A 14148-nucleotide genomic window follows, 5' to 3' on the forward strand; every position below is an offset into this window, starting at 1 on the left:
TAGTTGCTTCGTGCAAAGTTTCGTTTCTCTGTCTCTTTTGGTTTCTCAGTTATCACGGTTGGACATTCTAAATTATATTGTAATGTGGAAACGTCATTTCATAATTTTGTGGTCAAGTCGGCATGGGTTAACGTTCTCGTAGGGAGCTGCTATTTCATTGATGCGTGTTTACCGTCACATAGAATACATTTAGCGGGCGTGGGTATCGCAACTCGAAATTACCCTAAATAAAGAATACTGTGACATATATATATATATATATATATATATAGTATTAAAATCTGAAATAGTTATTTACTAATTTTATTCTCTAGGTACAGACTACAATGAACAGTTCGAAGTATCAGACATCACCAATGTCAAGCCGTAGCAACTCATCTTTGGGCAGTCAATTTCGTGGTGGATCTCCTCTTCCGGCTCCCGTGCCTTACAGGTAACTTAGCCATCTCTTGATAACATCATTGCGATTAAATGTGTGTGTTTGCCTTATAACAGGTTTGCTTTGTTATAATTAAATACAAACTAATTATTTGCTGAGCAAAACTATATATTTTCATTAAAATTCGACACGTCTTACAGTTTAATCAACTAACTCTTTGGCTTCATCAGACACTATGTGATACAGGAAAACTGTAGAATCGTATCTTACGTATGATACGATTGTACAGTTATCCTGTATCACATAGTATCTGATGAAGCCAAAGAGTTAGTTGGTAAAACTGTAACACGTGTTGAATTTTAATAATGGTTTTGCTCAGCAAATAATTAGTTTGTGTTTACTTATAACAGGGCATTGTTCAACTGAGAATCTCGATCTATCATTGTATATTTGAATATTTGACAGCGCATATTGCGTATTGATGTAATATGTAAATCCGTGCATGTTCTAATTTATATGTGACTCATCACTTGAGAACAGTGAAGAGCAAGTAATAACGGGTGATAAAAAATGGTATAATTTTAATTGTATAAAGTCTGAAGACCTTATCGAATTTTACCAGCAGTTGTTATTGCTTGTTGCATTACTTCCGTAATGAGTCGAAATTAAGACTTTTTTGAAACAAATTAAATTTTTTACCTTTAGCTACGTTGATCATTAAAACCTGTAATTGATCCTTATTTCATTCACCTGTTTTCATGCAGACATCTTCAAAGGTTCAGATTTATTTTGCAAATAAATGCTTCTACTTTTTTTTTCTTAACCTTAGTTTTTAATTAATTATAGATTTGCTATGAAAATACTGAAAATTGGCAACAAATGCCACTATAATTGCAAGAAAAGTATTCTTGTCACATGATCACTAAATTTGTTAGACATGGGCCTAACTTTAATAAAACTCCTAGATATCATTTGGTTGCGCATCGATTATAATGTTCCCACTGTTTAATTGCCACTACAATCATAAATAAACTATACTAACAAATTTTATTACTTATATCCACTGTGGATAATTACCAAGTTTTGTCAGTGTAAAGCTGGTAGATACGGTCCCTAAACTTGTTGAAGATATCTGCAGGAAAATAGGTGGACGAAATATGCAAGGACCAATTAAAGAATCAATGCAACTGAAGATGATTATCATTCTACTTACAGATTTTTGGGATTCCTGATGTTTAGAGACACGATTTTGTGGTAAATAAGAATTCGTAATTTCGTTATATATATATATATATATATATAATATGCGTAAAGCGGGATAAAATCGGTGAATAAAAATTCAACGTAAGAACACTATTTTTCGTAGCAATTACAATTAGTTACCTTTTATTTTACCTTGATTTCCACTCATCAATCACCATGATATGAGCTCATGCATGACTATATTAAACAATATTTTAGTTTTTAAGAAATAATACTAAGCATCCTCGTTAATAAAAGAATTATTTAAAGAAAAATAAAACACACAGAGAGAACATTAATAGAAAAAAATAACTTTAGTATTCCCAGTCTACTTATGCAAATAATATTTAAGCATTGTTTCAATGTTTTCTGGTGTTAAATATGTTCTTTTTGTCGATAAGTATGTAATTGTAAGAAGAGAGCGCCCCCTCTCCACATGAACATTCGAAATTGATATGTACATTAGTTGGAGACACTTTCCAGCGATTTCTGAATGTTCATTTAACATTCCTCGCAACACTCTTTCCACACTATCCACTTCACCAGTACGTAGGTAGATATCGTTTGGAGCTCGCATGTAAAATTTCAAATAATTCATCGTGGTCTGTTTTCTGAAAAATGAAAATTTTTATCACATTGCGTCGAAAAATTGTCACTTTTGCGTAAATTTCGTGGAATATCGGGACTTGTTGCAAATTTCGCTAATTCGACAGAATTTCGCGTTTAATCGCGAGCGGTATATGGCCTAACAAGTGGTGAAAAAGTATATATTTTAGGTACACAACGTTTTCGCACAAAACTGATACATTTCGCGTTTTCGTGTGTCACTAAAAAATCGTGTCTCTACTGATGTTTCTTTAAACTTTCAAACTTCCGACTCACTCCTGGAGTCTTGGTCACGGAGTTTAAAAACAGGAAGAAAAAGAATAGAAACATCAAGGAATAAAAATGGAACGGACTTACCAAGGGAAGAGCTTTGATTCCATTTTTAGTCCTTGATGTTTCTATTCTTTTTCTTCGTGTTTTTAACCTCCATGACCAAGACTCCAGGGGAGAGTCGAAAGGTCGAAAGTTTGAAGAAAAGTCAGGAATCACAAAAATTTTTAATTAGAATGATAGTTTGAGCGTGGTTTTACATTATCTGAAGAATATTATTTTATTTCATTTCACTATGTGTACAAGTTGCGTAAAAAGTGAAATTGTAACATATGTAAAACTTGGAAAACATTGATGTAATTTAAGGAAACTAATTACCGATTCTCAGTAACTGGAAGCAACAAATCGTCAAGAGTATTTTATCTTGTCTAACTACATATAACATCAGTGCCAAATGATTCAAGACTCAATTGTAGAACATAAAAGGTGTATCACCGTCACTACCTTCATCTAACACAAGAGTAGGTAACTCGTATTCCTGATTATGTAATCTAGTGTAGCATTTGGAGTACAGGTAATTGTTTGGATACACTCTCTCGTTAGGGAACTGTTTAACTAACATACTACTTGAGTCACCAAACACAATGAAGTTTATTTTTTGCTGCTTTTGTAATATACTTTCTTGTGCACATGTCCATAATCAGCACATTTGATTCTGTTCTGTCCCCACTGGGATACAATTTTTTCCTTTAAAAGCACTGGTTATACAGACTTCGTGTTCTACGCAATCCTCTACAATCAGGAGAATCCATACATGCAGCCTTCAATACTGATTCACAGTAGTGACCTACTACTCCCTTTCTTTGCCTACAAACAACTGCACTGTGAATTCATTTCCTCACTTCCATATGATAAGCCATCAACTCGTCCTGAATTATCTAGCAGGTTCCAGTTTGATCTAGTTCTTCTGCATTCTGGAATAGTCTGGTTTGTTCTAGAAAGTTCCTTTGCATTTTGGAATATTCTGAATTGTTCTAGGACATTATTTTTCATCTTGGAAATATGTGGAAGATTCTGGGTTGTTCCTCGAAACCTGTAAGTAAATATTTCAACGTTTCATGTACAGCAAAAGTCCACATGAATACAAAACTGTACGTCTTACAACGTTATTTTTTTATCTTTACATAGGATTTTACAAAATAATTTCTAACGCTATTCAGAAACAAGATGGTGTGCCCTCCTTTTCAGGATATGTAGTGCTATTAGGTATATAGTGCTTCTGTAAAAGTTTCAAATTTTTTGTGATTGGTGTTTTTGAGAAATAAAACTTTTTATTATTTTTTTAGTGTTATTAAAATCGCTGTAGTACAATTGCTTTTGAGGATAGGTCCTGCTTTCCTTGTTTATATGATGTAACACAGCTTCCTCATCAAAACATATAAAAAAAATTAAAAAATCATAGCTACCACATTGTTGATACTGTAAAAAAAAAAAAAAACATTTTTAAAAAAAATTCTAATATTCGTAACCGGGATCCGAAGAGTCAACTTTGAAGAGCTGTATCTTGGGTAATATTTTTATAAAAAAGAAAGCCAAATATACATTGTACTCCTATTATGTCATAGTTTCCCATGTTAAAATTTCAGGAAAATCTGAGACTATGATTTCCACCCCACTGCCTGTCTGGAGATGGACTTGGCCAACTATTAGAGAAACCTACTTTAGACATCTACTGTTTTTATTATTATTATTATTATTATTATTATTATTATTATTATTATTATTATTATTTGGAATAAAATATGTTTTTCTTTGTTACATATCTCTTTAAATAGATAACTACGCACTGGTTTTATTGAAAATTCGAATTCTGATTATGTTCTTTTGTTTTTGTAACGAAATACAAGATTTCTTTTTTTTTATAATAATACATTTGGAAGTCAACGCTTTGGTTCGTCTAAAATTAGAAATGCAATAGTAAATTATTAAAATAAATGCTATATACTCATAACAATAAAACAAAACTTCACAGCGTATTTTATATTCAATTAGAACTTACTCGTAGCTAAGCGGTTAGCATACGCGCCTTTGGCGTGGGACTTCCGAGTTCGATTCCCGGTGGGAGCTCATGTGGTTCGGATCCTACGTTAAAGCAGTAGGTTGATGTCTCATATAGCCTCGATGCTGAAAGGGGCGCTATATTGAAATCAAATCAAATTTGCATTGAATTATTTTACGGTACGGAAACTTCACCTATACAGCACTACATTGAATTACTTTAGGTTATCTTCAATTTTACACTGTTTTACACTTTGTCGTCGCTTATGTCGGCCTCTCCTGGTCTGACAACATTCGGGGAAAGATTAGCTGGACGGTTGAGTCTGTCTAACAAACAGGGTAAACACACGATAAAAAATAATTTCTCTGCGGTGCTTTTGACCGCGGCGCGACTACTCGAAGGTTAAGTAAGTAATTACATTACATTATATAGTACTGAATATCATATACAAGTGGCAGTGGGCTCGTCGTGAGCACAGCAGTAGATCTTGAAATTTCGCCAGATGTTTCTGTGTGCTTGCCAAAGAGTCTCAAAAGATGTTAATGTAACAGAATTAAAATTTTTTTATGTTCACGGATTACTCTTAGTTAGACTCTGTTCAATGCTCTTCATGCAATGTCTTTAGAAGCTCGCCGAGACGTAGTGAATGATGCGTCAACTTACCAACCGATCGACTCGGGGCAGCAAATTTTCCTCGTTCTTCCTTCGTTTTAATGCGGCTCTGAAGTTCATGCAACCTACCTCTTTTGAATGAATTGGGAGTAAAGATGGCCAGAGCGAGATGGTGACTACAAGTGCCTAAGTGCCATTCGAAGAATAAAAAAGTCGAAAAGTGAATTCAATTGTTTATCACATTATTTGAAAACTTCATTTTTACTGTCTGAAAACAATACGTATATTAAGCCTATGTCAATTATTTTTTAGTTCCATTTAAAAAAAAAAACTTATTTAAATTTAACATATTAGTGCTTATGTAGATGAAACTTTTTCTTTATGTACTAGTATAATGTACACACACATTTCTTTAAACTAAAATATTTTTTGTACAGTATGTCAATTACTGCTACATTAGTGTCAAATAGTGGATTAAATATGTATCATCCTCAATCAGAGGTGTTTCAAAATAGCACTCAGATTCTCAAACTCATTCTAGTATAATATGTGAGTTCACATAAAAAGAATGTTTTGCTTTTTATATTATTGTGGTCGATACTTCATTACTTTTATTATTATTTTGCTGACTATTCAGTTCAGTTACAAAATTTAAGGAGCAGATATTGTGTTATCCGTAATATATTTTGGATGTCATTGTCATTATTATTGCATGCAGTTCACTTTTATTTGTTTCAGTGAATCTTAGAAACAGTTAAATAATATTGGCGTCCAGAGTTTCATTATAAATCGAATCGTCTGAATGTGAATTTCAAAAAAAGGATTGCTTTTAATAACTTTGGCTATATTCATTAATCTTTATTTTTACTAAATTTGTTTTCTAGGCAAGACTGTATGACTGCAGCAGCGAAACGTTACAAATATCTTCGGCGACTCTTGAAATTCGAACAAATGGACTTCGAGTTCGCCTTTTGGCAAATGCTTTACCTCTTCATAGCACCACAGAAGGTATACAGGAATTTTCACTATAGAAAGCGTAAGTATATAATATTTTCTTTTATGGGTCTTTTTGTTTGTCAAATCATGATGCTCCAGGGATTTTGTGGGTTTTACGAGACTAGCCAGAATTGAATTTAGTGGCAGTATCAGAGGAAGCTACTTGCACTTTCAAAACAGTGTGTTTGAAAATCGATGTTAAATTAATAAGTAATTACGAAGAAGAATCTTTAACTAGCTCACATATTGTTAAAAAAAAAAAAAAAAAAAAGTAGTTATCAGTGAAGAACGATGGAAAACAACTGAAAGCAATCGAAATGTGAGTCTGTAGAAGAATGGAGAAAATAGGTTGTATTTAACGATAAAGCAGTGATGAAAAGGTTTGTAAAAATTGGAGAGAATTAAACGTTACTGGCGACAGAAGAGGAAAAGAAGATGGTTAGAATATTATTTGAGAACTTACGTGATATATTAGATTTTGAGTTTAGCATCCCTTTCAGCAGTGAGACTGTATGAGACGTGGACCTACAGCTTAACGTGGGAACCGAACCACATCAGCTGCCACCAGGAATTGAACCCAGGTCTCCCACACACAGGAACGTACGCTGGCCGCTTAGCCATGGGGAAGCTCACTTACGTGGAAAGAATGATAGAAGAATGATAGAAGATAAAAAAGAAAGAGGAAATAGTTGGTGAGGAATGTGAAGCTCTGTTCAGAAACTTAATTTTTACGAAGAAACCTAGAGGTTGGCGGTGAATTGAAGTACAAGGAAAGTCCTCAATATGCTGAAAGTGACCTTGCATTGACTAATTAGATTGGTTAATGATTATGAGGATGATGATTACTAGAGCCTGGAATAATAATGCAGAGTTAAGTTTTGCGAATTTGTGTATCTTTCCAGTTCATTTTCCGTACTCTATCGAACCGGTGGCCAATGCATAGACGGGCAAGTCATGATAGGGACCGCAGTGATCTTTGTCATACTACCTATATCGACCACTGTTATTATCTTATGTCCCTTTAGCAGGCTAGTAAATAGAAAAATATATCACCAGTGATTTCTGAAACTAAAAGTAGCCCTCGAATGTAAACAGGTTGACCACCCTTACTATGGAACAGCCAACTTTAGTATACAATAAAACTATAACTCTGTGGTAGTGGGTTCCAAAGCAGGGGCCACTCTTGTTACGGGACCATGATGGAGCAAGATGGTGCCGTGCAAATTAAAGAAAATGTTAAGAAATAGTTCAGCGCATCTTTATCTGAAATCAGCCCGAAATTACATTCACCAAGACTTGTAACGGAGCATTTTTTTTTCCGTTACATGTATTTGTGTTTCAAAAGTATGGTAAGTATTATCTTTCGTATTTTATTTTGTTTATTTATTTTTTGTCTGTTTATCACTTTATATCTTTGCATTTAAAAACTTGTATTTTCCATGAATAATATCCAAAGTATCTTTAGTATCTGGTATTGTATGAAACTATTGATTGTTTTATGTGGTGAAAAGGCAAACAACATGGTTTCTTTCCTTTTGCATATAGTTATTGTTCTTGACTTTAAAATGTTGATTACGAGAAGAAGACGTGATATAATTGAATATATATCCACGCTCTATGCATTTTAATGAAAATTTGACTTAACAAGTATATATAAGAACAGACAAACTTAGGCAATAATCCTGAACTTACGTATGGTTTATGTAATTCTACAAAAGCACTAACAATTTGGGTAATTTTGTGTTTGTGTAAAGTAAAATGTATGACATGTCCTGTTAAAAGCAAATTCATTCTCAGAGCGTGTCCGTTGCCTGTGTCTTTTCGTGCAGAAACTTATAACAGGTCAAGTTGCCATAAATGATTACATCTGAATGTTTAGTTTAGTTTGTGTTTTTCAAACATATTCTGTAATGCACGTGCACACGTTGATTATATGACGACAATTTAATAATTTAAATGCTAAGCAGTGTTTAAGTTATGAATCCATAAATATACGCAATCTGTAAAAAATAATCTAAACGATGAATGTCTTGAAGTAAGTAGAAAGTGTACGAATAGTAAAGTTTTTAAAGGGTTGCAGTACTACGAGGGACGATCGGAAAAGAAGGTTTCATAGCCTATATTGGCTTATGTATGAGACATAGCTGTAAAATCAACACATCTGGTGATGAAGGGGACTCAACACTAGTCTTTGATATAATTACCTTTTTTGTTCGAACACTTGTTACAACGGTAGATGAAGTTTTCCATACGGTTGCACAGAAATCTGTGTCAAGTTCTCGTAACAACAGCGAGACAGCGGTTTTGACATCCTCACATGCAAGATAATAGTGACCAACAACAAGCAAGAATGAAAGTCCTTGACATACACATTGTAGCGGCAGTCTTGTTACCAAGTAATCCACTACCTATGAAAGGGTATTTTAGGATTCCCCTTAATGCGGAGTAGGTTGGGCAAGTAATCCTTTTCGTGAAAATTATAAATATACTTCAACTCGAACAATTTATTGTATAATTTCTTCAACATAAATGTAAATTCAACAATAACAATATAACTGTGCAGACACAAAACAACTTCACTCAATGTTAACTGGAACCCTTTCCCAATTTGAATAGTAGTCCGGAAATTTTTATACATTCGCATTCCACTACTTTATATTCTAAATTAATTTTACTGGTTGTACTTTTGACAGGTTTCATATATCAAATATCTACACAAATTGAATTTAATCCCCAAATATAACAATATATATATTAAACTAGTGACCAAAGACATACACTCACCAAAAAGTTGTAACAGTTGGGCCGAAATGGAAAGAAAAAAAAAATAGATTAAAATTTTGTACTTACAATTTCCTGACGAGCTGCATATCAATGGCACTTACATACATTACACTTAATTAATCCGGCTACTTTCTGTGTAGGAGCATTATTATCCACACACTATTCCGAAATCACATTTAACTAGTTATCAATTTAACGGACACAATTTCTAAGCTCCTACCCCTGCTTACCTCATGTTTCAATCTAAAGGAAACGTAATAGATACGGGTAGAATACAAAAGATAGATGGCGTTTTAGTCACTTCGAACAAACGAATATCAGAACCATGACATTGACCTACAGAGCCAATGTTTCCATATACAAGTTTATTTAACTAATCAGCTGATCGAGTTTTCAAGTTCTTTTTTTTCATGAACTTAAGAGAAATGTCTCATATTAAATTCCCCACCTCTCCGGGTGGTTTAATTAAACAAACAGTTATTTAACATTTCGAAGTAAGTTCATCTTCCATGCACGGCATGCAGTAAAGAATAATGGAACGAACTCACCGATGTAAATTCTTCACAAACAAATCGTTAGTTGTTTCGGAGCTCCTTTTAGTTCATTGTCCAATCGACGAAGCACGCACCATAACTGCAGAAAGATAACAGGATTGATGACGGTATTGTTCTTGCCTATCCACCTGATGGTCCTGATTTATTGCCATTCTTCTATGGGAAGGTTCTCTCGGACAAACACAACAAACACAGCCATGGCCAGAAACACCCAATTCCGAACCTGCAGAATTGTACAAACAGAGCACAGTACACAAATATATATAACACATAACATATATTTTAACAGTGAAGTGGATTACTATTATTACAGAATCTGTACATATTTTCTTAATTTCCATTATTATTTTCATTATTATTTTCTCTTGCTGGATAAAATTTCTTTATGAAACTGACATGACGTTTAATCTTTACTTTCTTATCAGCTACAAGTTGTAACCACACTGTGTTCTTTGTCGGATAGCTGATAATTTCGAACGGACCCTGATATTGGCTATCTAATTTAGGTTGATAACGTTTTTCCAAAGAAGATTTAGTTACTTTCTTAACCAATACTTTTTCTCCAATAGGTAAATCTATATCTCTATGTTTTCTAGAATACAATTTCTCTTTCCTTTTCCAGGCCAATTCAATATTATCTACAATAGTTTTACTCATCTCAGCTTTATCTGGAGTACTTTCAAGAATTCCTAGATCTAAAATCCAGTTTACATCTAAAGGATTAAACATCTTTCTTCCTAAGTATACCTCACTTGGAGTTTTACGAGTTACAGAATTTTCACTACTATTTAATGTGTACTGGACTTGATAAATATACTTAGACCACTTAGTTTGATTTTTATAAATATAGGTTTTCAAAATTAATTTTATATTTTTATTTTGTCTTTCTGTTAAATTGCTTGACATGGAATAAGGAGTAGTACAAATGTTTTTAATGCCTAAACTAAATAAATAATGTTTGAAATAATCGCTTTGCAGATATCCAGCATTGTCATGAATCACCTTATTTGGAAATCCGTAAGAATAAAATATTTTATCTAATTTCAAACATATAGACTTTGAACTCAAATTCCTAAGAGGTTCGATAATGACAAATCTAGAAAAACCATCGGTTAAGACTAATACATATTTAAACCCATTACTGATAGGCCAAGGCCCCATTACATCTAAAAATAGAGAATTATTAGGATATTTCTCTTTCTGAGTATAGTAGGTACCATAAGGAAGTCTATTCCTATCCCTACATAGCTGACAAGTCGTACATCTCTGAACAAAATCTCTAATTTCTTGGAATAAATTAGGAAAAGTATAACGTATAGCCACTTTTGCTATCGTTCGTTGGACCCCACTATGACCCCCACCTACAGGGTCTTGATGATGAAATTTAATCACACTATACTTAAGAGACTCTGGTACAACAGCTCTTAAACCTCCATATTGTTTACCTTTAGTTTTCTTCAGAAGGATACCATTTTTAAGAACATAAGGTTCCTTTACCTGTCCCCTTTCTAATTCTTGTATTATAGTATTTAAATTAGGGTCCTCTCGTTGATGATCTCCTAATGGCTTATGAAAGAAAGGATTATTCCAGAAATTAACAAAATTCAAGTGTACTTCTTTATCATCCACCTTATCAATTTCCACTATATCTGATGAAGGAGGTGTATAATCGATATAATTATGCATCCTAGTTAAAAAATCTGCCATATTGCGCTCACTCCGCAAATGAATAATATCAAATTGATATCGACTCACCTTTTCAATAAGAGAGCCGTATTTTCTTTGACGTTTATGATTTTTAAGTATCCACGTCAAGGCTGAATTATCACAATAAATTGTGAATTTCTTATGAAGATACATGTCAAATTTATCAAGCGCATGAACTAAACTAGAAAGTTCAAGATCAAAAATGCTTTTCGACCAATCTGATGGAGGAACACGTTTACTCAAAAAGTAAACAGGTCTAAGTTTTCCATCGTCATCGTACTGGCTTAATATAGCACCATAATTTTTGGTGGAAGCATCGACATGTAAAACGAAGGGCGCATTCATATCTGGCACTTTAAGAACAATATGGTTAATAATAGCTTCCTTAATTTTCTCCAATAAATCGTCTTCCTCCTTCCCCCAGATAAATGGAACTGTGGGTGATCTCATAGCATATAATGGACTCAAAAGTTCTGAATAATCTTTTACATATCTAAGATAATAATTAAGAAATCCCAACATTCTATTTAAGGCACGTTTATTTTTCGGTCTGGGTATTTCTTTAATCGCTCTTACTCTCTCATCATCTATTCTCATTTGACCATTAGAGAACTCATATCCTAATATTTTCACTTTTGATTTCATAAACTGAGCTTTGTGTGGACTAATAGTAATCCCCCAATCTTTCAACCTTTTTAACACCTTTTCTAAAATTTCTTTATGTTTTTCAACACTATCCGAGTGAATTATTAAGTCATCACAGTAAATATCTAAATAATCCCCTTCTATATCACGAAAGATCTTATGCATTAAACTGGACAAAACGAATGGTGAAACTGCCATTCCCATCGGTAGGCGACAATACTGTAATAATCTATTTGGTGTAGCAAATGCAGTTATATTCCTACACTCAGGTTTAATCTCCAATTGATGAAATGCGGATCGAACATCAATTAATGTATACAGATGGTGTTTACCTATATTAGAAATAATAGATTCTAAATTCGGACTCGGAAATCCAGTCAATAACAATTTAGAATTAATTTGGCCATAATTAATCACTAATCTCTTGGATTGATCTCGATTAGTAACGAGGAAGCAGGGTGAAATGTATGGGCTACTATTTATTTCTTCAATAACACCCTGTTCTATTAATTTGTCTAAAAACAAATCAAGTTCTTTCATTTTATATTTAGGAATCATATATGGTTGAGTAATGCTTGGTGAAGGATCTGTTAATTGAATTTCATATAAATAATCACGAACATGCCCTAACTTATCGGTTATTACTTCTTTGTAATCATTAAGTAATTGTTTAACATACGGTATCAAATTTTCATCATAAATATTTTCAAAATTTACACTACCTTTTAATGCTTCTTCTCCATCTCCCTCTTTATCTGCCTCCTTATACAATGGATTAAAGATTCTCGTGCCAGGTGGAACATCTTCATAAACAGCAGTATCAGTATTCTCAAGTGCAACTGTCTCCTTGGTCTTTGCCTTAGTACGGTTCTCCGCCCTACTCCTGGACTCGCCTACGCCACTGGTTGTCTGCTTGGTCTGGTTGCCATAACGTCGAGGCCTCCTTGGAAACTGCTTAGCCTTGCTGGTTTGGGTTGGTGATGTCAGGTTACAGGAAAAAGAACTGCCACCATATTGTAAAGCTGCACCTTCAGACCTAGTCCCCTCGAATCGATCACAAACTCTGGCGCCAAGGTGTCTGGGATCTCTCCGAGTAGGCCTGAAATGATATTGGAAAGCGCACAGATCACTGTTCATACCAACTGGGTTATTCTCAAAAGGTTGTAACTTTACTTGCATTTTCAATTTCTCAAAAAGAAGTTCTCGAGCGTTTATATTTATATGGGCGTAATTATCCCGTAAAAAGTCTAAACCCAATAATAATTTTAATTTTGGATGGTTAACAACTCCAAACCACGCCGTAAAACGGACACCGTGTATAAAGAAAATAAGTTGCACCAACTCACGCACTAACAACTCATTCCCTTGCATGATGGTCACAGAGTAATTTACTTGTTTTATTTTAGGCTTGCATTTCGTACGGATTTCTTCTAAAACACTGTTTTCTATTAAGCATAGAGTCGAGCCAGTATCTATTATACAGGGATATAAAGTATGGCATATACTGATGGGCAATTGTAATAAGCTTCCATGATCTTCCCTTGCACTATGAGAGTACGCACTATGAACTCCGGTTTTATTTTCATTTAAATTTTGATAACTCAGTCTATTCTGTCTATTAAAAGGTGTTGACATATAATTTGTCCTGGCACTTCTAAGAGGAGTTTTTACCCGTGGTAAACAAACCTTTTCACTTTTAACTACATTTTTATAATCTTGTTTATATTTGTCATTAATTTCGAAACTTTCCGCAAAATCTACATATTCATTTACCGTTTTTGGAACACTAAGTATCAACAACAGATTACGAATTTCGGGAGTAACTAAATTACTTATTAATTTACAAATTTCATCTTCAGGCATGTTAATTTCTAAAACATTTAATGTACTTAGTTTCTCTTGTAAAAAGTTTAATAAATTTTCATTTTCTTGCATTACTCTATATAATGATACCTTCATAAATTCCGTATTAATCAAGGGTGTGACAAATTTTAATAATAATGAATGACAGATATGACCCCAATCTGTAGTTATTGTTAACAAGCGCTGCAACTCTTCATAAGCTTGCTTCCTACACCTCTGTAAACTCGATACTAAAATCGCCTCTACGGGAGCAATTTCCTTTACTATTAACATATCAAGTTTCAAAAGAAAATGACATACTAACATACCATCTGTTCCATCTATTACCGGTATATCATATATTTGCTTTTCTAAAGAATTAAAAATACTTTGCGAAAATTGTTTTTGAAAGTTACAGGTTATGGGAGCTCGCAACACTGCTTGTCTATTTT

The 14148-nt window shown here is 33.6% G+C and overlaps 1 protein-coding gene across 5 annotated transcripts in view; it reads left to right on the forward strand.

Annotated features, from left to right (window-relative positions):
- Unc50 (Unc50 RNA binding protein) overlaps positions 1–14148 on the forward strand; it is a 212291-nt gene that overhangs the window by 29932 nt on the left and 168211 nt on the right. For all 5 annotated transcript variants that reach the window (XM_081752560.1, XM_081752561.1, XM_081752562.1 and 2 more), the window contains exons 2-3: positions 315–433; positions 6053–6204. In XM_081752560.1, the coding sequence (XP_081608686.1) occupies positions 315–433; positions 6053–6204 (271 nt within the window). The remainder of the gene's footprint in view (positions 1–314; positions 434–6052; positions 6205–14148) is intronic.

The sequence above is a fragment of the Thermobia domestica genome, chromosome 3 (assembly GCF_964235325.1).
Source record: "Thermobia domestica chromosome 3, izTheDome1.hap1.1, whole genome shotgun sequence".
Lineage (NCBI taxonomy): Eukaryota > Metazoa > Arthropoda > Insecta > Zygentoma > Lepismatidae > Thermobia > Thermobia domestica.